At 42.6% G+C, this 20,350-nt stretch overlaps 3 protein-coding genes across 3 annotated transcripts; all 3 read right to left on the bottom strand.

Annotated features, from left to right (window-relative positions):
* Positions 1-1,828: 1,828 nt before the first annotated feature.
* On the bottom strand, positions 1,829-3,050 carry LOC128299917 (glutathione S-transferase D5-like). The gene is made up of 2 exons (XM_053036070.1): positions 2,874-3,050; positions 1,829-2,789 (listed from the first exon to the last, which is right to left on the bottom strand). Exons 1-2 carry the CDS (start codon positions 3,003-3,005, stop codon positions 2,289-2,291), a joined length of 633 nt encoding a protein of 210 aa, XP_052892030.1. The 5' UTR covers positions 3,006-3,050; the 3' UTR covers positions 1,829-2,288.
* A 1,459-nt stretch (positions 3,051-4,509) lies between these two features.
* Positions 4,510-5,299, bottom strand: LOC128310481 (glutathione S-transferase D5-like). The gene is made up of 2 exons (XM_053047128.1): positions 5,168-5,299; positions 4,510-5,083 (listed from the first exon to the last, which is right to left on the bottom strand). The coding sequence occupies exons 1-2, from the start codon at positions 5,297-5,299 to the stop codon at positions 4,583-4,585; spliced, it is 633 nt and encodes a 210-aa protein (XP_052903088.1). The 3' UTR covers positions 4,510-4,582.
* Positions 5,300-7,556: 2,257 nt separating this feature from the next.
* Positions 7,557-11,019, bottom strand: LOC128303559 (monocarboxylate transporter 12). The gene is made up of 2 exons (XM_053040552.1): positions 10,164-11,019; positions 7,557-10,019 (listed from the first exon to the last, which is right to left on the bottom strand). The coding sequence occupies exons 1-2, from the start codon at positions 10,887-10,889 to the stop codon at positions 8,694-8,696; spliced, it is 2,052 nt and encodes a 683-aa protein (XP_052896512.1). The 5' UTR covers positions 10,890-11,019; the 3' UTR covers positions 7,557-8,693.
* Between the last annotated feature and the right edge of the window lie 9,331 nt (positions 11,020-20,350).

Genomic DNA, 20,350 nt, shown 5'->3' with positions numbered 1-20,350 from the left:
TGTCCTTTGCTTCAAGTAACTGTAGACTATCTTTGTCAGCGGCGGATCAAACGGTAGGCGAAGTAGGCGGTCGCCTAGGGCCTCGCCGTGTTGGGGGCCCCAATAAATTTGTGCCTATTGTTTGATTTTTGTAAATTTTAAAACAAAGTTAAATTATAGCAAAAAAAATTAATTTACAAGGTAGAAAATTGATCAAAAATATCTTCTTTGGTTATATAAAACATTTTTTTCTATGTGATAAATTAAATGCAGAGAAGAATATCGACTTTGTGACTTTAAAGTATAAACGAAATTGCACCAGGACCAGGACACTAATTTTCCCGTTGGTCGTGAAAAATTTCTTCGAAAACTACCAGTTTCCGAATGTATAATACCAGGAGAGCATGCACGGAAGAGGTAGCTCCTGGTACTGCGCCGTAAGGTATGCAATGTTTATACACTAACTTTGCAACCAACTTGCAACGCAATGCGCCGTAAGGTATGCAATGTTTATACACTAACCTTGCAACCAACTTGCAATGCAAGTTTGGTGCATGCAAGAAACTTGCAGCAAGATGGCGCCCAACTTCGTACTTGCATACAAACTTGCATGCAAACTTGCATGCAAGTTCTTGCAAGCAAATTCTTGCATGAAAACTTGCATGCAAGTTTGCATGCAAACTTGCATACAAGAACTTGCATGCAAACTTGCATGCAAGTTTTCATGCAAGAATTTGCTTGCAAGAACTTGCATGCAAGTTTGCATGCAAGTTTGTATGCAAGTACGAAGTTGGGCGCCATCTTGCTGCAAGTTTCTTGCATGCACCAAACTTGCATTGCAAGTTGGTTGCAAGGTTAGTGTATAAACATTGCATACCTTACGGCGCATTGCGTTGCAAGTTGGTTGCAAAGTTAGTGTATAAACATTGCATACCTTACGGCGCAGTACCAGGAGCTACCTCTTCCGTGCATGCTCTCCTGGTATTATACATTCGGAAACTGGTAGTTTTCGAAGAAATTTTTCACGACCAACGGCAAAGTTAGTGTTTAAACATTGCATACCTTTCGGCGGTTTTCGACCAAAATTGCTGTACTAGGTGCTACCTCTTCCGTGGATGCTCTCCTGGTATCGGCAATCTGAAAACAGCTGGTTTTGTATGGAATTTCGTACCAGCTAATGGCGATCCAAGTAGTGGCGTTATCGTTCTCCTTAGCGCATACAAACGTTTATATATAGAGACTAGCGTACTAGCCCCGTTTACAGGGCTACGCAACAGAACTCTGAGATGTACGCAAGGGAGCTTTCTTTCCGAGACTTTGCTGGTGTTGTTACATCATGTTTGAAGTACATCTCCCTAACACCGATAATGCCGTAGCAAAATTATGGGCCCCCTTGAAAAATTCCGCCCTGGGCCTCCAAGGGGATTGATCCTCCACTGACAAGGTTTAATATAATACAACTTTTTTGTAGTAAGACAAATTCTTAAGATGGTAACAATGGCAATAGTAGCGTAGGGCCTGACTGGAGGTTCTCTAGGGCCGTAGTTTGGAGACCCCTGTTCTAAATGGCATCACTGTAAAATGTGATTCCTAAAATTTCTCAGGAATGCGAATGTGCTTCCCTTCCTTCAATGAGTATTTAGATAAGTAATGAGGTAGATGATGTAAATTTTTTATTGAAAAATCATAATGTCCCTAAATAATCTTGAACGATTCCTGAGTTTATTTTTGCACTGATTCTTACGACGCCTGCTCTGTTCACAACAAGATGAGCGTGCACATAAACGTCTGCGAATGTATTTAACCAACGATAATGGAAAAAAAATAAATGTGATGATGTGAAACAGTGTGCTGCATGGAACAACCTTGCATTTTTATTGCATTGCATTTTTCTTTGCTCAACTCTGCTGCTGCTAAACGATTGAAAATCCTAATCTGATTGCGTGTATATTGATCAGTAACCAACCAAAATGTATTAATTACTGTTGATAAATATCCGAAAAGAGTGTGCGATCAGATTCAATGTGGTGCATTCTCCAACGTGCTGCGTGTGGTGCGCGACTAATTGACTACAACATGTATGCTCACTGATAATCAACCCGTTTAGATAAGAATTGGCAGGCTCACAATGATGTATTAAATTCGTACGGATCCGACGATTCCAAAGCCTCACACTCATTCCAAAGCGACACAAAGCCTCTGAAAAGTATTTCCATGTTTACAAAGCTGCACATTGATCGTACGTTGCATCACATGCTGCCAACTACACAAACCCTCAACTAGACCAAAAATCCCGCACGCCAGTCGTCTCACTTCCGATTGGCGACGTACTCTTGGATGGCTTGCTCAGCCTCCTTCCGGAAGTCGGCATAGCCAGGGATTTCGGCAGTCACCCGTGCAATCCATGCCCTGATGTGGGGGAAAGGTTCCATATCGTGCTTCAGCCAGTTGAGTGCGGTTACCGTGCCCAGCAAGCAGATGTCCGCCACCGTCAGGTGATCCGCTGCGACGTACGATCGCTCGGTAACGAAATGTTCCAACAGTTCGATGGCTTTCTTCAGCTTTTCCATCTGCTCGTCGGTGGGTTGTTCCTTCTTGAACACCCGGTGGATGATTTCGATGAGCTGCTTGTACAGCGTGCCAATGTCGAAGAAGAGCCGCTGGTTTACGATGGAACGCACTTTCGGATCCTTGGGATAGAGTGTGTCATCCTTCGCATAGGCCTCTACCAAATATGTCGCGATCGCGTACGATTCCCACAAAACGTGCCCGTTGTCCACCAGCGTTGGGATGGTGTGTTGGGGATTTAGCTACGGATTGCAACAAAACCACACTTTAGACGCGCTTCCAGCGAAACCATTTCAAATGTTGAGTGTTTTTGGCCATGGCCGTACCTTGGTAAGTGCCTCTTTTTGAACCGGATCGTGGATGTTCGTTTTCTTGAGATTCAGCGTGATTCCAAGCTTCTTCGCCACCAGCAGCGGGCTCTGGCAGGGCGGTGAAACGAGACTGTAGTAGTAATCCATCGCTCGAGAAACTTTACGAATGCGCGCCCCGCGTGTGTATCTGGCTAAAAGATGACTGTCGGTGCAGCAAGCGTTTGCCGGTGGTTTTATAATACCACGCAGCATTCAAGCACTACACACAACTAATACTGCTTCGCCCGGCCACAATTGGACGAGAGTGCGCGATGATGTCAGGCCACCAGCTTCACCAACACATTCGTGAAGTTGGCGGCAAAACGGCATGACTGGCCAAAATGTTGTTTGTCCATTGTGTGTTGGGGGGGCCAGCGATAGGAATCGCTGCAGTCGTTTTCGTTTTCTACACTCCCGGTATCTTCCCGGTTCGGTCGATAAAGTACGCCACCAACACACCCCGACAACGGGAGAATCTGTACGTGAAGTATTACCACAATTATGAGGGTTTTTTTGTTATTTTGCTCCTCTCTGCGTGGAGTTGATCCAGCAGCGTCATAATGAGTTGGGGGTTCGATGTTTGTTGTTTGGTGGCGTGGTAAGGTGTTTGGTGGTACGTTGCTGCCGTTGAAGCATAAATAATTTCATTCTCAACTGCTCACACACACACTACGGTGCTCATGAAATTGTAATTATAGTATTAATCAGTTTCGTTATCGATATGTTCTGCAGCAATGTTACATTTATGTACCTTTTTTACGATAACATATATAACGATAAAGTATGAAGATAATGGAAATAAATAAATGGTATAAAATTTAACGATAACGAAACTGAAATTAACATTTCTTTACGGATAAATGATTTACTCATTCCAGCCAACGATTGCTTTTCAAACTGTCTAAAAGCATTACATTTTCGTTCCTTTCTAACACATGCAAAAGTATAGTAATTTCCGCAATTTATTTCATAAATAACCACGAGAGAAAAATCCCAACAGCAGCAAGCGACACAGCTTACCAATATTGAATTATATGTCCTTTTTTGCATAAAACTTCTCGATAGGAAACATTATCACTAAGCTTTATTTTTAAAACAATGTTTTTCATACTCTATACATATTTTTGTTCAATAATTTCCAATCCTTGTAGTTCAAATAGCAAACGTGACACAATGATTTTTAATGTATTTTTTAAATTATATTAGCTGAAATTAACAAGTAAGAAGTAATTTCATTTAATGCCGTCCAGAAAGATCGGTTCAACTATGAAGGCAGTATTGCACAGGGTCTATGAATGAATCCATACGTTGACAAGTCCCGTGCCACCTCACCCAAAATTCACCCTATAGCCATAAGGGTGGCAAGGTGGCATGATGAGTGCTGTGCCAGTCCTCACACGGACGGACCGGACCAAAATCCCATTCAGATCACTCCTTCCAAAGCAAGGACTGACAATAAGTCTAGTAGGCTAGAAATGACAGGCAAAAGGCCTACTTGGTCGTTACGCCAAGGGAGAGACAGAGAGAAGTCATAACGTCAATTAATGAAGGTCAACTATAATGAGCCAATCATAATGAAAGTGATTTTCTTTGTTTGATTTCTATTCCAGTGTGTATTTGAGAAATTTTAGAAGATAATTAATACAACGTGCTGGTTGAAGATCCCCTCACCCAATATCAATGCTCTACAGTGTTTTGATGTACTCCAGGCTCTTCTCTACAAGTTCCTTGTGAAATTCGCCATAGTTTGGCAGTTCGTCCGTCATACGCGTCACCCAAGCCTGAATGGCTGGATATGGCTCCAGATCGTACTTAACACCCGTCAGCAGCGTGACGCTGCTCAACAGACAAACGTCGGGGATCGTCAAATGATCGGCAGCAACAAACGAACGATCTTTCACGAACGATTCCAACAGCCCGAGCGCCTTCTTTAGCTTCTGCACCATTTCATCGGTCGGTTCCAGTTTTTTCTTCAAAATACACTCCACGTACTCGATGGCAGCCCTAAACATGACGCCATTGTCGAAAAACAATCGCTGGTTCACGATGGAGCGTACCATCGGATCTTTCGGGTAGAGCGAATCATCTTGCCCGTACTTTTCCACCAAATAGATGGCGATGGCGTACGACTCCCAAATAACGTGCCCATCCTCGATGAACGTCGGTATGGTGTGCTGGGGATTGTGCTGAAACGAAACAGAACGGAAGATTGCGGGACAATGATTAATGGGGCGTAATGATTTGAAATGGGTACATTGCACACCGTGTACCTTCCTCAGCTGTTCCCGGACTTCCGGCAGATGGGGATTGACTTCCTTCAGGTCAAACGTAATGCCCAGCAGCTTGCCCACCAGCAACACACTTTGACACGGCGGTGACACAATGTTAAAGTACAGCTCCATCGGGGTTACGATTTGGGGTTAAATGTTGGTAAACGAACAACGGTCGCACGCGACTGATACAGATCCACCCGTCGGCGAGGTAGTTTTATACTTCTGAATGAATATTCGGTGGTCCCAAACAAACCAACACAAACGCATTAGACGCAGGCGGATTAGCGAACATTCGATCGATGCGTTTGTGTATGATGAAATGTTTCGGGTCCGTTACGGTGCCACCCATCTCCCGTCGAGTGGATTCAAACAAAACAGTGAACAGCGTTGACGAAATGATGATTGTTTAATGCTTTGCATGAGAAACTTTAGGTATGACAAAATTATGTTGTATTATTTAAGAACAATTTGAACAATAGTGGATTAATTTATTCAAAATGTTTGTTTCTCAATAACGTGCCTGTTTGTATTATTTTATTCACCATTTTAAAAACAGCCATGACTGTTATATTTGACTTTGTCATACTTCATTGCTCAATCTGCACTTGTTATCATACAGTTTGCTCATCGATTAATGTTATCAAAAGTGTCAGGCGAAGTTGCTGCATGATAAACAGTGCGTTATGTTATCAACTTTTTTACTGACAGATTTCTCTGTCATAGCTCATTTGAACATTCGATGATATCGGTTCGTTTAATGCTAAATCTATATTTGGAAAAGCTTTTTTAAGTATATGAATGTGACTCAAAAGTTTGAAGAATTACTGATACTTCTTTTCTTTGTATTTAGATTTGCTAAAATAAAAACAAAACAACTTGCTGCTAACTTATACAAATATATGTGCAATTTAATATCAGAAAATTATGAAGGCAATGAATATGGCTATTCAAATTGCAAAACTGTGATATGTGCTAATTATGGATATGCCACATTTCTACATATTTCATGTTATTTTATGGAAATGTTTTATATCAATTAGGAGTTTGGCCCTCCGAGTTTACCATTTCTAGATTCGAATAAACTAAAATGTGCAGATATATTTCTTCAATCCTTCCTCCTTGCAGGAGCTTGTACATGAGGTGACTAAACGAGCTGACGTATTATAATCATTGAATTCAAATATTTCATAAGCAATTCTACATCAACAAAACCTAGAAATGGCTCTAACTTTGGATAACCACGTGAATCCTGTATGTTTGACTGGAGGCGCCCAGTACTTGACAGACGCCAGCAATAATAATTTAGCATCGTTTTGCAATCAATGTGATCAAAAATCAATTTGATTTTTTGTGTTCTTTGATTATCTGGTTACCAATATAAATGCTGGAACGTTGTTTACAATACGCTCCAACTGTTTTTTAAACCTCCGACAAGTAACTGTCGGAGGAGCGAATTAGTTCTGAAGTAAAGATGTCCGGATACTTCTTTGTTTTGGTATCCTCACGAGGTAAAGCACCAGTCATAAAAGCAACCAATTCTGTAAATTTTACTTAATAGTAAATGCTGGGTCTGTTGAGAATGATCCGAATGCGAGTTGGTATGGACACGGTTATCACTTAACCACCGGGCGCCCCCATGGCTAGTCAATTACTTTGCAGGAATACCTCGGGTGCCTCGCTTATTAAATCGCACAAGCGAATAAGAAAAAGCGTGAGATTGATCCTCTGATTTACTTGCTGAATTAACTTAACGGCTGATTGAGCGAATATATTTAAAAAAAAGTAATTATGGTTCTTGCAAGACAAACAACGGATGCGAATTCTAGTTGAAGATATCATAAGAAACACAGCGAGACAATGAAGTGTTTTAGGAACCTTTTTCTTTCTAACAATACAATAGTAAGTAAGTTATACAAATAGTAGCAACAATAGTAGTAAGTTATACAAATAATTATTAAACTCAATGGTCAGTAATTGAATATACTCCACAAAGGAAAAAAAAACAAAAGAATTCTAATGGTTGAACAAGACGAATACTTCATGAATTCATAATAAATGTCAGCGCCTATGATTAGGCAAAGCGACAAAGGTACATGAGGTAACATGGGTTACAAGCATTAGTGTTAAGATTAATATGCGTGATAGGCTTAAGAAAATAATGTATTTGAATTTGTACATGAGTAAACTTCAAATAGAAGCTATGTCTAACCATCACCGAGAACGGACGTAATTTACTCAGCCATCGAAAAGTAATAATGGTAAAATGATTATCATCGTGCGGTACGAAATCAATACACATCCCTCAACTGTACACTAATACAGCTCACAACATATTTCGGGCTACCTTTCGGACATGTTTACGATTGAGCAGTGCGCATTACTCGGTTATGGTTTGTTCTATATTTTATCGGTAGTTTTATCTACATCCTGTTTTAGTTCCGTTTTAGTGGCAAACAAAAAGTAAACGGTATATTTTATGGTTTATTTTTCTATGTACTCATCACACTATGTAACGCTCTAAATATCTTTCTCTCCCACTTTATCATCCGTTGAATGCCGCTTGCTTATTTTGGTATGCTTGCTCAGTGGTGATCCTGATTGTGAACCGCGCTCATCCATTCATATCACACACAAATACGCAAACACACCTACAGAGTGAGACATAAAGAAGTACACAAAACGGGAGGGAGGGACAAAATAACACACAATCTATATAGATAGCTAATAGGCTCTTGGTCAAACGCTTACGGTTGTAAACTCTTCTAAACAATACTTTCATGCATATGACGACATCCCGCTTACTGTATCAACCGTTATCCTGTATCGCAAACTCGTCAAGAGCAGGAAATGTTTCGTTTTAAATGGACACAGGGAATAAAAAGCTCTAAAACTGACACATTCATTGGAGTTACACTCTCACTGTCACACATCCTAATAGATCACACGTTCACGGATCGTGTTAGTCCTGTTTCAGCACAGCATTACGATTGATTTATAGCATAGTCCCAACGTTCGTGAGGCACGCGTGAAACGTGTAGATGAAATGGTCAGAGAAATATCGATTGTTTAAAAAACGAACACGTCCAATACGAATAGTCCGAATGAGAACATCACCTGCGAGTCTCTCGGGGTACGCCATACGAATAATTAATACTAATGGATCCGATTTTGATCCCTGTCCCAGCGCTGTATCCCTTTGTGTTCGAGCGTCGGATCGATTAGACTTTCTCCGCTTTGAGCTTGATGGCCACTGTTCACTTACGTTAATGTATTTCTATGTGTTTCTCCTACTGCTGTTTCCGGTCGTATTCCTATCTAGTATATGGTCACTTTAGTTGGTTCTGCTTCTTCTAACACTACCTACCGTTTGTCATCTACTGCATTCACCTACCCTAGCTCTGTTTCCTCAACTCGTTTCCGTCTCAGAGTGGAATCTTACTCCCTTCGTTACTACCTGTGGCTGGCGCATTGAGCGAAATTGTCATTAAGTGCGAAAATGCTGCATAAAATTCCATTTCTTCTTCTAAGCGACAAGTGACTTGTCCACTAAATCGCGTTTCAACTGCAACGGCACATCATCGTCCTCGTCAAACGGTTGCTGTGGATGATCAGCAAGTACCTTCGTGGCTTCTGCTGCCACTTTAGCCTCTGCCTGCGCTTTTCTGCGCTTCTGGCGATTAATCAAAGGCATAAAGCCCCACAGGGCCGACCCGCCGAGCAGCACAAAACCGAGCGCCGTGAACAGCGGTTGGTATAGACCCATCCGTTCGAAGATCACTCCACAGATCGGCGGTCCAATCAGTTGTAGGATGCCGTTTACGAACAGACTAATGCCGTACGATGAGGTAAGGCGCTCGGTACCCAACATATCCGCCATAATGACCGCCGTGATGCCGACGTACGTACCGGAAGCGAGCCCAAACAAGCCGCAAAACACGCTCACCATTGTGTAGTCGCTCACGGTTGGTAACAGTGCAAGCGCTAAGCCCGATATCGACAAACCACCAACGAAGTACCACGTCTTGGGGATGAGATTGGTGTCGGACAGGGCCGATCCACCAATGCGGCCGACCAGATCCAGCGTCGACACGATCGATAGCAGGTACGCGGCCAAACTCTTGTCAAACCCGAGCGAAATGGCGTATGCCGGCAGAAGAATGATAAAGTTAGTGTAACCGATCGCGTTCGTTGAGTTCGAGATCAGGATCACGAGGTAGGCCGGATCGCTAAGCAACGACAGATCGAAGAACGTCTTATCGCTTTTCTTATCCGGTTTGTTTCGGTCCGCTTTGTCTTCTTCCGGGGCAGATGCTTTGCCCCGCGATACACTGCCACCGAACGAACGCAGCGACAGATGGGATGCGAACTCTTTCGGCTGATGAGTGGAGAGTGTGCTGCCGTGGAACGGTGTGCTCATGTACTGGAAGCTGCTGGTCGATGGGGAACGCTTCGGTGGTCGATGTTGCAACTGTTGCCCGCCACTTCCCTGCTGACCGATTCCACTGCGTATCGAGTTCAGTCGGTTGAGGCGGAAGTACGAACCCAGTGTGCCCTCGTTGCCAAGGAACGAGTTCGAGCTCAGTTGGCTGGTGAAGGTAAGGTTTCGATGCTCCTCCTTGATGGGTGTGCTTATTTTCCGCTGCCGTTGATTACCACCACCAACTCCTGCACCGAGTATATCATCTCGATCCCGTGCGTACGAAACCGGGACGGCTGCAGCCGATGCGCTTCGGGCGAAACTGTCGATGAGTCCATTCTTTGGATTGAAGCGAAATATGTCCGGAGATTTGTGCTCCAGCGTGGGCGTCGAGATGGTCGGAGTGTCATCGCCGGTAATGGCGAACTTTGGCTTCACACTTGTCGGCTTTCCTTGCGGCAGTAATGACTGGGATGCATTGACGTTTATTGCCATCTGTCCATTCGTCAGCTCGTCAGCCAGTGGATCGGTTTCGTTGGATTCACATTCCTCCAAGATCACGTCGCGTTGCTGAACAACCACTGCCGTCTGTTCCTCGCCATCCACCTCCGGCTGTACCTTACGGACCCGCTTCATATGTTTCTCGACCGGTTCGTAAAAAATGGCCGCCACCCATACATTCAGCGTAATACCACCCATGATGAGGCAGGCACCCCGATAACCATAGTTCTCGAGTAGGAAACGCAACACCGGTGGCAGGATGATCGAACCGAGCGCACTGCCTGAGATGCACAGCCCGTTCGCAAGACCGCGCAGCTTCACGAAGTACGACGTTACGATGTAAACAGTCGGCGGGAAGGATAGACCCGCTCCGGTACCCACCAACACACCATAACTGATGTACAGATAGTTCACCGAGGTGGCCCAGAACGTGATGATCATACCGACCGCCGCAAACGTTCCGCCGACGATCGTAACCGTACGGTAGCTGTACTTCACCGACAGGATACTCGAAAGCGGTCCCAGCGAGCTGTACAGAAAGTAGCAAAGTGCCGGAATCCAGGCTGCCGACGATGGGGATGCCTGGAATGCTTCCAAAAACTCCACAAACAGCACACCAAAGCTTTTGATCGTGCCCGGGACGAGAATGTTCACCAGCATGGAACCGGCCAGTACAAGCCATCCCCAGCCACCGTCCGGCGGTACGAGTTCGTAGTCATCTTCGGTTGTACCGTCCTCTGGATCACCTTCCTCAGGCAGTCGGAATCGGTCTGCTTGGCCGGATTTAGCATTCGGTTGCATGGTGCTGTTGGAAATGCTGCGACAAATAGTGGCACTTCCATTGCGTGGAAGTAAAGCTGCCCGTCCGTTCGATTCAATCTGGTTCTGAGCATGGTCCTGAGACTCTTCCGTGCGTGATGGTTCATTTGTGTTGTCGTTCTGTGGTGCGATCAGCAGTGCCGGTGGAAGCACCTTGTTAATCTTTGTCGGTTGCTCCGCTTGTTTAGGTGTGGAATCTGTAAAACAAAACACAAAATTAAATAATATACTGACTGATAGGCAAAGCATCCTACATTTTGTTCTCCTCCCCATCTCTCTCTCTCTCTCTCTCTCTCTCTCTCTCTCTCTCTCTCTCTCTTTCTATCTTTCTCTTTTTCGCTTTCTTTCTCTCTCTCTCTCTCTCTCTCTATCTCATTCGCTCAAAGATCATTATGTAGTGCATTCGGTGGGATTAACACGAAATCGTGTATTATGAGCTATTGTGATTGCCAGCCAATATTGCCAATATCGATCACCGGTACCAGAATTATCTACGAATATGGGAACATTTTTTTTAAATATAAAATCCGGTTTATAAGAAAGCTTCGCTGTCGTTAACACAGCCTTATTTAACATACACAGAATTCTCAATTCGACTATGGGTAATTCGTGTCGCTAGCTAAGGCAGATATCGGCTATGTGCTTCTTCATGTGTGTTCACGCTTAAGCATTCTTAAAACTCATGCGCTTTTCTGTATGCACAAATCAGACTGTAATCAGTTACATGGTTAGAAGCTCATTCAGGTTAGAACCTGATAACCTAAACCTAACCCAAATATCAAGACACACCTTCAAAGTTCAATTAATCCATTTAGACCCCCGTAATGCACTAACTCTAATTAAGTAAAAACTCTTGGTGATAGACCACTAAAACATACTACTCGTATTTAACTTTCTATAAATGAGTAGTACAATAAATGTTTAAAAAAGTTGCACAACCTTCGTTCCATCTATATATAAACGTATAACAAATTCATAAACTAAAAAGCTATCTAATATTGTTAGTTAGTAGTATTAACAAGAGTTTCCTAGAAAGATTTTGCATAAAAAGATGAATAACCAATGCAAAATACAAATGAAAATAATTTTAGAACATTCAATTGTAGTATTTCAACGAACACAAGGGTTAACGCAGCCACATTTCGGTAGCAAATACACGAACCCAGCATGCGAATTCAATCAGCTGATAGCGGCAAAGCAACCGTTGCCAACATTTTGTATTTGTTTAGTAGAGATGTTACCTGCATCGCTATACAAATTGTAACCTCAAATTTTATTTCTTCCAATATTTGAAGTTGAATTTGGCTATCCAATACTCGTACAATTTGTACTGAAAATTTTCACTTTTTCCCTTGAAAACTTCGTTTGCGGTTGCTGCTCTCTTATCGTCTACAAGCAATCATAAACAAACCGAATGCGCATGAGCGCGACTACCTCATCCATTCCTTCAAATTAGCGGAACCAAAACATTTACCATTCCAAAGTTACGGATGCACATACACCGACCTATACTTTTTGACACCTTCATTTAGCCCTTCCAAATCACGTGGAATTAGAATCATTCGAGCTACACCAGCAGAACAATTAATATGTCATGTGTCCGTTCGTTAAAACCGTTCTTTCGTTTCACTCCGAGTCTTATTTTATCCAAATCGCTAGATCACTTTTCAGGTCAAATAAAAATATCTCATTCCATGCGTCGCTCTTGGTGACCGCGAGATGTGTCGTGCTGGGCAATTCTGCTGGCAAGGATAAAACACTCATGAGTTGGCGCTGTTCATAGACGAAATGTGTTGCTACGTTTCGATAACCTTAACCTTGCACTAGAACGGTGTGTCATAGACAGGCGAAATAAATGAACATTTTCCTTCTTGGCCAGGACAAATGGAAATGGACAACCGCACCAAGGTAGTGCACACACCGTTGTGTGACGTGATGCTCAAAATAGACTACCTTTTTCCTACCCATGAAGGGGTACGAAATAACACAACGCTCTGCACAGCAACATGAGCAAGGGGAAATTGATTTCCAGATTTCAAATCCCCGAGACTATAAAATGGTAGATAATGATCGATAAAAGATGATACACATAACATTATTTTGTGTAGATGACATAGGAAATTTGACACATAAATGAACCAGCAGTTGGTAATGCATGCCGCAACGTGTCCCACGTATACCGGAACGGATACAAAACTACTGCACGTGGCTGGCTCACAGTTTGAGGTCTACTTAAGAACCGTCAAATGTGTCCACACGTCTCATATTAACCTTCCCCTCACATACACTTCTCCTCTCTCATCTCACCGCACTGAAGTTAAACGTGCATTAGAAAATTATTGTCCAATAATGATTTGTTTTTTCTTCATCACCAACGAATTATTCTGCTCGATCTCCGGGAATGTTATTTTGATGATTTAACAATTATTGACACGTTCAGCGTTTGCTCCCCAATTCATGTCAAGAAACTAATAATAAACCTTACCAGCAATGGGTTCACAATTACGTTAGCTAGTACTACTACCTAGCACTGTGGCTCTTACTTTTGCACCGTTGTTCGGTACGCGGTAAAAACGCGGATATTTTATTGATGACCTGGCATTAAGGATTGTCATTGTTTATGACTTTTAAAACAGGTATCAAATTGGAGAATAACATTTTAGACCAATAAAAACCATAACACTGTAATGCACGATTCAACAATATGTCAGATTTCGGTTCAAATCTTGACTCAACCGTGTTTTATATGAGCAATGAAAATAACAATTAACCCCTGGTTAAACGTTAGGTTTTTTCATATGCCAAAATAAAAATGTATTGTTACTGACACCGACAGGACACTGATAAAAAATTGCAAGACAAAGAATTATTGTTAAAACTTTATTACGTTGTGTAATTTAAATTCATGCTCTTATGAAAGGGGAAAGTGTGTTAAACATGAAATTGGTAATATTTTTTTCGAATACAATTTATGTTTCTATTCAAAACAAGGCACTCATTGCAGTGATTAACGAACAGTTCTTTAACAAATTTTGAGTTGACTTATTAGAGTTCAACAGGACTGTCTGCATCGGTCTCAAAGAATAAACTACCAATTCACTCTTAAGTAGTGAACTGGCCTGCTAACTGGGATTATCGGCTGCCTTAGAGCTCACCAATTTTAACTAATATTTAGTGAAATTAATACCATAAGACCATTAATAATAAGACCATTAAGAGAACCATAGGACCATTTCTAGGATAAGTGTTATTCGTGGAATGTAAAATATACAGTCATTGGGACACAACAGTTGCCGAATAATCATATTACACGGATAATAGACGGTGTGTATAATTTATGTTTCCCTTGTGTGTTTGATTGTTGCAAAATAAGCTTTAGTTGTTTTTTAGAATTCGAGCACGTTTTATCTACTAAAAGTTGGTCTTTCATTACTACCAGACATCTACCAGGAACAACCCGGACACCCCACTTCTTGTTTTTCTTCAATACCGAGCACAACAATCTGCCATTTCTGGCTTTCTTTAAGTCAATCTATACCCCGTAGCTGTATATTTAGTCATTTACTACGGGGGGCATTAGTCCGTTTGGGATTTTTGGACCGTTCGGTGTCGTGTGACGACCCGTGCCGCTACCAATACCATCTAAACAGAAGCATTGCAATGTTGTCCTCAGCCTGGTAACACTCTCCAACGGCCATCTATTTTCTTCTCTCAAGGCCAACGTCCATCACGATCATGCTACCCCCATTGAATCAACGATAACTGATAACAATTACTACCAATTGTGCGACAAGCGTATCCGCGCGAAGTGTGGCCTTTTATCTGTCTATCATGGGTTGATAATTAATAGCAAAAACACTCGCACACACATTGTGTTGTAACAGGGAACCACCATGGGGCTCACCAGAGGACCGTGGGTCTCAATTTGCACGATCTTTTACGGCATCCATGGCTTCTTTCTTATCGGTATCTTATACCGTATCGCGCTCAAATGGGTGGAGGCCTGTTCAATTCAAGGTTGCTTCCCATGCACCGGCACAAGCAATAAGATAAAGGAACGCGTTTTCCCACAGGATGGATGTTGTTTAACGACTTTAAACGATCAATTGAAGTACGGCCACCCTCAACAATCAGCAACCCCAGATCGAGCCATTATACTCGATCGATCTCTTTGTCGCAAAACACCGCGAACACCGAAACACACCGTGCGGGGTGGTTTCTTTCTTTGGCATCGTTTTGTTGCACCTAAAATGTGGGTTACGGCCTATAAATAGGGGGCGACGACGACGGATCGTGATGATGATGTTGGTGATGCTTGTTACAAACCCCTTTTACACCATTCACCAAGCTTCAAACAAGCACAAAATGTTGTCCAACGTAGAGTCTGATTTCAAAACCGAAACCTATCAAACCGGTGCTTGGCTTTCAACTACACTCACTTCATGCTGCGTTTGTCCCGGTGGCCTCGAAACACCGAAAACCAATCGCACTACAATTACCCATGGGCCAACTGTCCGGACGGTAAGGACCGTTTAAATCTAGCGAGTGGCGGAACTCATTTGGCACAAATTAATTGTTAGCTTCTGGAGCTCGATTTCAAGCTGTTTTATGTAGAAACTTGATGCAAAAAGACGTACTTCAACCGGACATTGCGTACGCATTCAACTCAACCGAAGAGATGATTGCTGATAGGACAGGCTTTCCATATAAAAACGAGTGATGTAATGCGAGCATTCAGCTGTTTCATGCAGTGATTGCACATAATAGATGTACTGCGAGACCATTAGGAAAGATCTTTCACATTCATACTCATGTATAGTTGAAATATCTTGTTCACACAGCCCTGTTTTTTAATTAAAACGATGTTCTAACGCAGTCCTTAGTATACTTCACCGATGTAATATTATTACCTACAGCATGGCAATTTAATTTTTGAATTTACTATTTTCATTTTCGACTTCCAACTGGTACGATGAAATTTACAATTAATATTCCGCTTTAGCGACTCGGTGACCAAAATGGCGCTGATGAAGCTGGTCCAAATTCATGAATCGGAATCAGATTCTTTAAACCGATTTGCATTTTACAATTCCATGATTTTCACAAGGAAATAACAACATGTTTCGCAACAAAATAATAAAATATGACACGCTGCGACAACAACAAATCAATAACACGAAGGAGGCGTTGCTAGACAAACATTGTTTTGTGCGTCACAAGTCACAGCATTTGTACTTTGGAACTTCAAACAGCATAAACATGTTCATCACCGTCAGGCAGCTGAGCCATGCAATGTAATGCGTCCATTAATCGACCTCGGCCCGTAGTCAGATTCCGTGAATTAACGTGGGGAAGACCCAACAGGTCGAAAAAACGCGCCGTACGTACGTTCTAGAAGTCATGCGGTTAGTTGTTTTGCTTATCAACTGACCATCAATTTCGCCGCAATTCAATTGACCTTAATCAGTCTGCTGGGACTGGCCTGTCAGTGAAGACACCACTCGTAAGTTCGCGCGAATCATCTCGTCCATCTCACAAAACAAATGCGTCGGCTTCGTCGTACATATCGTATCGCAGGCGCGCAAAATGACTAATGGGTCAGTTATCATTCGACGGTGCTGTTAACACGCGGAAGCTTCCCCCTATTCATGCAACCAGTGGCACAATGTACGGCGTGATTTTGGCGCTGCTCGCGTGAAGCTAAAGGTGTAAAAGATTCTTACCGGTCGGTTTGGAGCTCGCCGGTTCGCATACAATGCTTCGCGGGGCGTTATCCTCGCCGCGGGTGCTCTGTTCGTCTTGCGATGCTTCGTCCTGTGAAGGCACCTGAGAAGGATGCTGCTGATGATGGTCCTGCCGGACCGGGCTGTAATCGGCCACGTGCGGCTGCAGCAGCTTCCCCTCGCTGCGCTCCAAGCTTTCCTCGCCCATGGCTTCGTCGGCTTGTCACGTGTTCACGTAGTGGATGCCTATGGAGATGCTTTACAGCGACGACATGGAGGCACCTGCAACGATTGTCTTGGAACTGTTGCTATCGGATACGGTCCTAATCCAATCGCACTCCGCCGGCGTTGCTTCCATTCGGTGCCCAGCACGAACCAAAGCGTCCTCCTACCCTTGATGCTGCGCTCTACGCAATGCACCTTCTTTCAAGCAAAACCATCCGTTACACCTGACGAGAAGGAAGAAAAGATAACGTGCAATAACGAATGAAAATGAGATCACGTGCCGGGCTAGAAATCGTTCAGAAGCTGTAAATTTCTGCTAGGAAGTAATCGTGCCCAGTGCTTTTTCGTTCCATGTGACCTCATGCTGCTGCAAACTTGACAAAACAAGCGAAACAAATGCCTCACGATTTCGAGCAGACCATACAGACCGAATGGTAATACCAACCAACACGACTGATAACCTCCCACAGTAATGCAAAACAGCACAAGCAACTGGGTCGCCCAAACCGGTTCGAAGAAAGGGTAAATCTGCTTCCGCACACAACAAGTGACTCACACGGGTCGGCAACAGCTGACGAACGCACAGCAGGGGCTACGTGCTGATCGCACATCTCCTCGCACACTTGTTTCTCCTGTTCCTGCCATTCAACCAATGCCATTGCACCATCTTTTCAATCAAACTACAACCAAACAACAAACTGCTATCGTATAATCATCCACAAAACCCTCCACGCAACCACCACCCCCGCGCTTTTGGACAACGGTGAAAACGTGACCGTGGTGGCATGAATGTCATCGACGTTCAAGGATAAACATTACATTGACCCAAAGAGGAACGTCGAACGCGTCCAAGAAAAAACTGGAATTACTGTTGCCAGAACTGCGAAGGTTGCACAGCTCCGTATCCCGGGATATTGGCGCTAAATGAAGTCACTGAAGCGTATATTTGTTTTATGCATAAGCTGGGAATAAAGATCATATTCCCTATTCCAAATGGAGACTTAACTTCAACCGTATCGTAAAACATACTTTCAACTTTTAAGCATCAACAATGTTATGCCGCTTAAGATTGTTACATTCGTAAGTTGCGTTGGCTGTAACGATATTGACTGAGCGTCTCTTAGACGGATGTTGAACAGCTTTAGTAGATGTGGACAGAAGATTACTGGGAATAGTACCTCAAACTCAAACCACCCGCACTCTCACCATCCTTCTCATGGCTCCTTATCGTACATCTTATGGCACAGCGGAATTACAGCTGTTACACACGCCCATCGCTCTATCTACGTTTATGGCAGCTACGATTGAGTGCACAGAAGAAGAAAAAACGCACATCCACAGTCCACAAAACACCAACCCCATTCATCACCGATGGCCGACCTTGGCGGTAAAGTTCGTTACGGTAGGAAAAATTGCAAAAAAAGATCCAAAACACCAGTCAGCACCAGTGTTGAACTGGCGCATCAACAGCTTGGTTCAGGAAAACAAACCTACCCCCCTCGCGGCAATGCTACGCAAGCAAATGTTGGACAATAGTACTACGTCGAATGATAACAATTGCGCATGCAAAACACGTACTACAGATGATAAGGAGGAGTACGTTACATGACCGAAGCAGTATTGTCACAATCGAATGATTATCAGGTACGTAAGACCAGATAAGTTGCACTAAAAATAATAATAAATTAAACACTAACATTACTCAATCATCCAAAATTTCCATTGTTTCATTTATCGTACTGAAACCCTCCGCACATATGTGCCAACGATGGAAATTATTCTAATGCGCGCTTCATTCAACCCCAAAAAGATAAAATAGGTCAGCCAAATTCAAATCTGTCACAACATCGGCATCGAATGTGCGGTTTTATTGACAGTTTAATTCCATTTGACATTTTGCGACTGCGTAGAACTTTGTAATTCATTAGCTACCGGGCAAAGTTCAACGTTCCGAAAGCCATGTTTGCGCTTTAAATTGATGTTTATTGTTGATCGATACCGTCAAGTTTGCCCGTAAAGTTTTCATTTGCCGGAGAGATCATTGATCGGTCATTAGCTAGGAAGGTCGAAAACGGTACCACCAATATAGGATGCTAAGAAAGAAGCTTCAATGTAAGCAGAGCTGGTATTCGGGGATTCTAATTTCTTCTACTTCGATAATGCGTATTGATGTATAAAAAACATGTTTAAAACATTTGTATCAATGTTTGTTCTGTGTAAAAATATGTTGAGCATACCTAAGTGCCAACTACTAGCGATCTAGCTCAATTTAAGGTCAATTTAAGCATAAGCGATGTGATGTATTCCGTCTAATCGAGATCTCAAACCTGTTATGATTTAATATATTCATTTAAAACCATAAGAAACTCCTAAAAATCGAAGGTAAACACAAAAAATGTTTATATTCTTCCAGTATGCAGTGAAGTTCTTCAATTCTTCAATCACCTAGATCGAGTAAGTTGATCATGTTGATTGAAATGTGAAAAAGTTATGTTTTATTTCACAATTGATACTTTTTTAACTGAAATAAAATTCAGGAATTAAGTTTGTGGAACTAATAAAATTGTAGTTTAGCTTAATATTTGCAAATGTCAATTTAGTAGACAATATGTTCCACAAAAAAACACAATACAAACAAAAATTACAAGTACATGAAACACATTTTATTCGTGAAATGATATGTGTTGTCACCGTCAAATCCAGTATGGCCCCCACTGAGCTGAAATTGTGAGACAAGTGAGACTTTGCTTTTGAATGCCTGATGAATTCTGAGACAAAGTCTCAGCCCATGTGACCCCGCAGCTCTAGAGACACGATTAGTATACTTAAAAGATACAATTACATTACAAAATAGTGAATAAATTTTGGAGCATTCTCCCGAAAATATAGGTCAATGGCAAGCTAAATATTAGCCACTGTTATCTACTGCGGCTAAGGTTTGCCTTTAATCAGCGGTGCGATAAAACATTGCAAACAAAAAACATGCGGCTCGCGGGTTCACAGTGACGTCACTTGGTGGCAAAACAAAACTGCGCCTCAATTTTCATTCACCAAAATGGTCTGTCTGTCCTTTACCTTTACCTTACCCGCGCCATGGATAGCAGCGATGGTTGTTTATTTCGCTACTCGGTAACGTTTCATTAAGACGGAGGGGTTTAAAACGTCTACCTCTCCATTCCATCACCACCAATAGTTGCCATTGGGTTCGCTAGCCTGGAAGGGGTGGAAGTCATTGAACTTCATGAAAATGCTGGCAACAACATGCCATCAAACACCAACATTGCCGCTCCGATTCAATGTCGTTCCTTCACATCCATCCAAAATGGATTGGCCTCGTTTCAGGGTTAGTTGTCGTTGATACGTTAACCTAAGCGTCGCGTTTTTTGGAATGTTTGTTTCAGTCGAATGCGTACTATATCGTTCCGGTAGTTCTATGGTTGCAATAATCGATAGCTTGAAGCAATCTCCAAACATTGGAGTGACTCCAATCTTCGG

The sequence above is a fragment of the Anopheles moucheti genome, chromosome 2 (assembly GCF_943734755.1).
Source record: "Anopheles moucheti chromosome 2, idAnoMoucSN_F20_07, whole genome shotgun sequence".
In the NCBI taxonomy this organism is placed as follows: Eukaryota; Metazoa; Arthropoda; class Insecta; order Diptera; family Culicidae; genus Anopheles; species Anopheles moucheti.
Note: the sequence above shows the minus strand (reverse complement) of the source record. Positions and strands in the feature narration are given on the sequence as shown.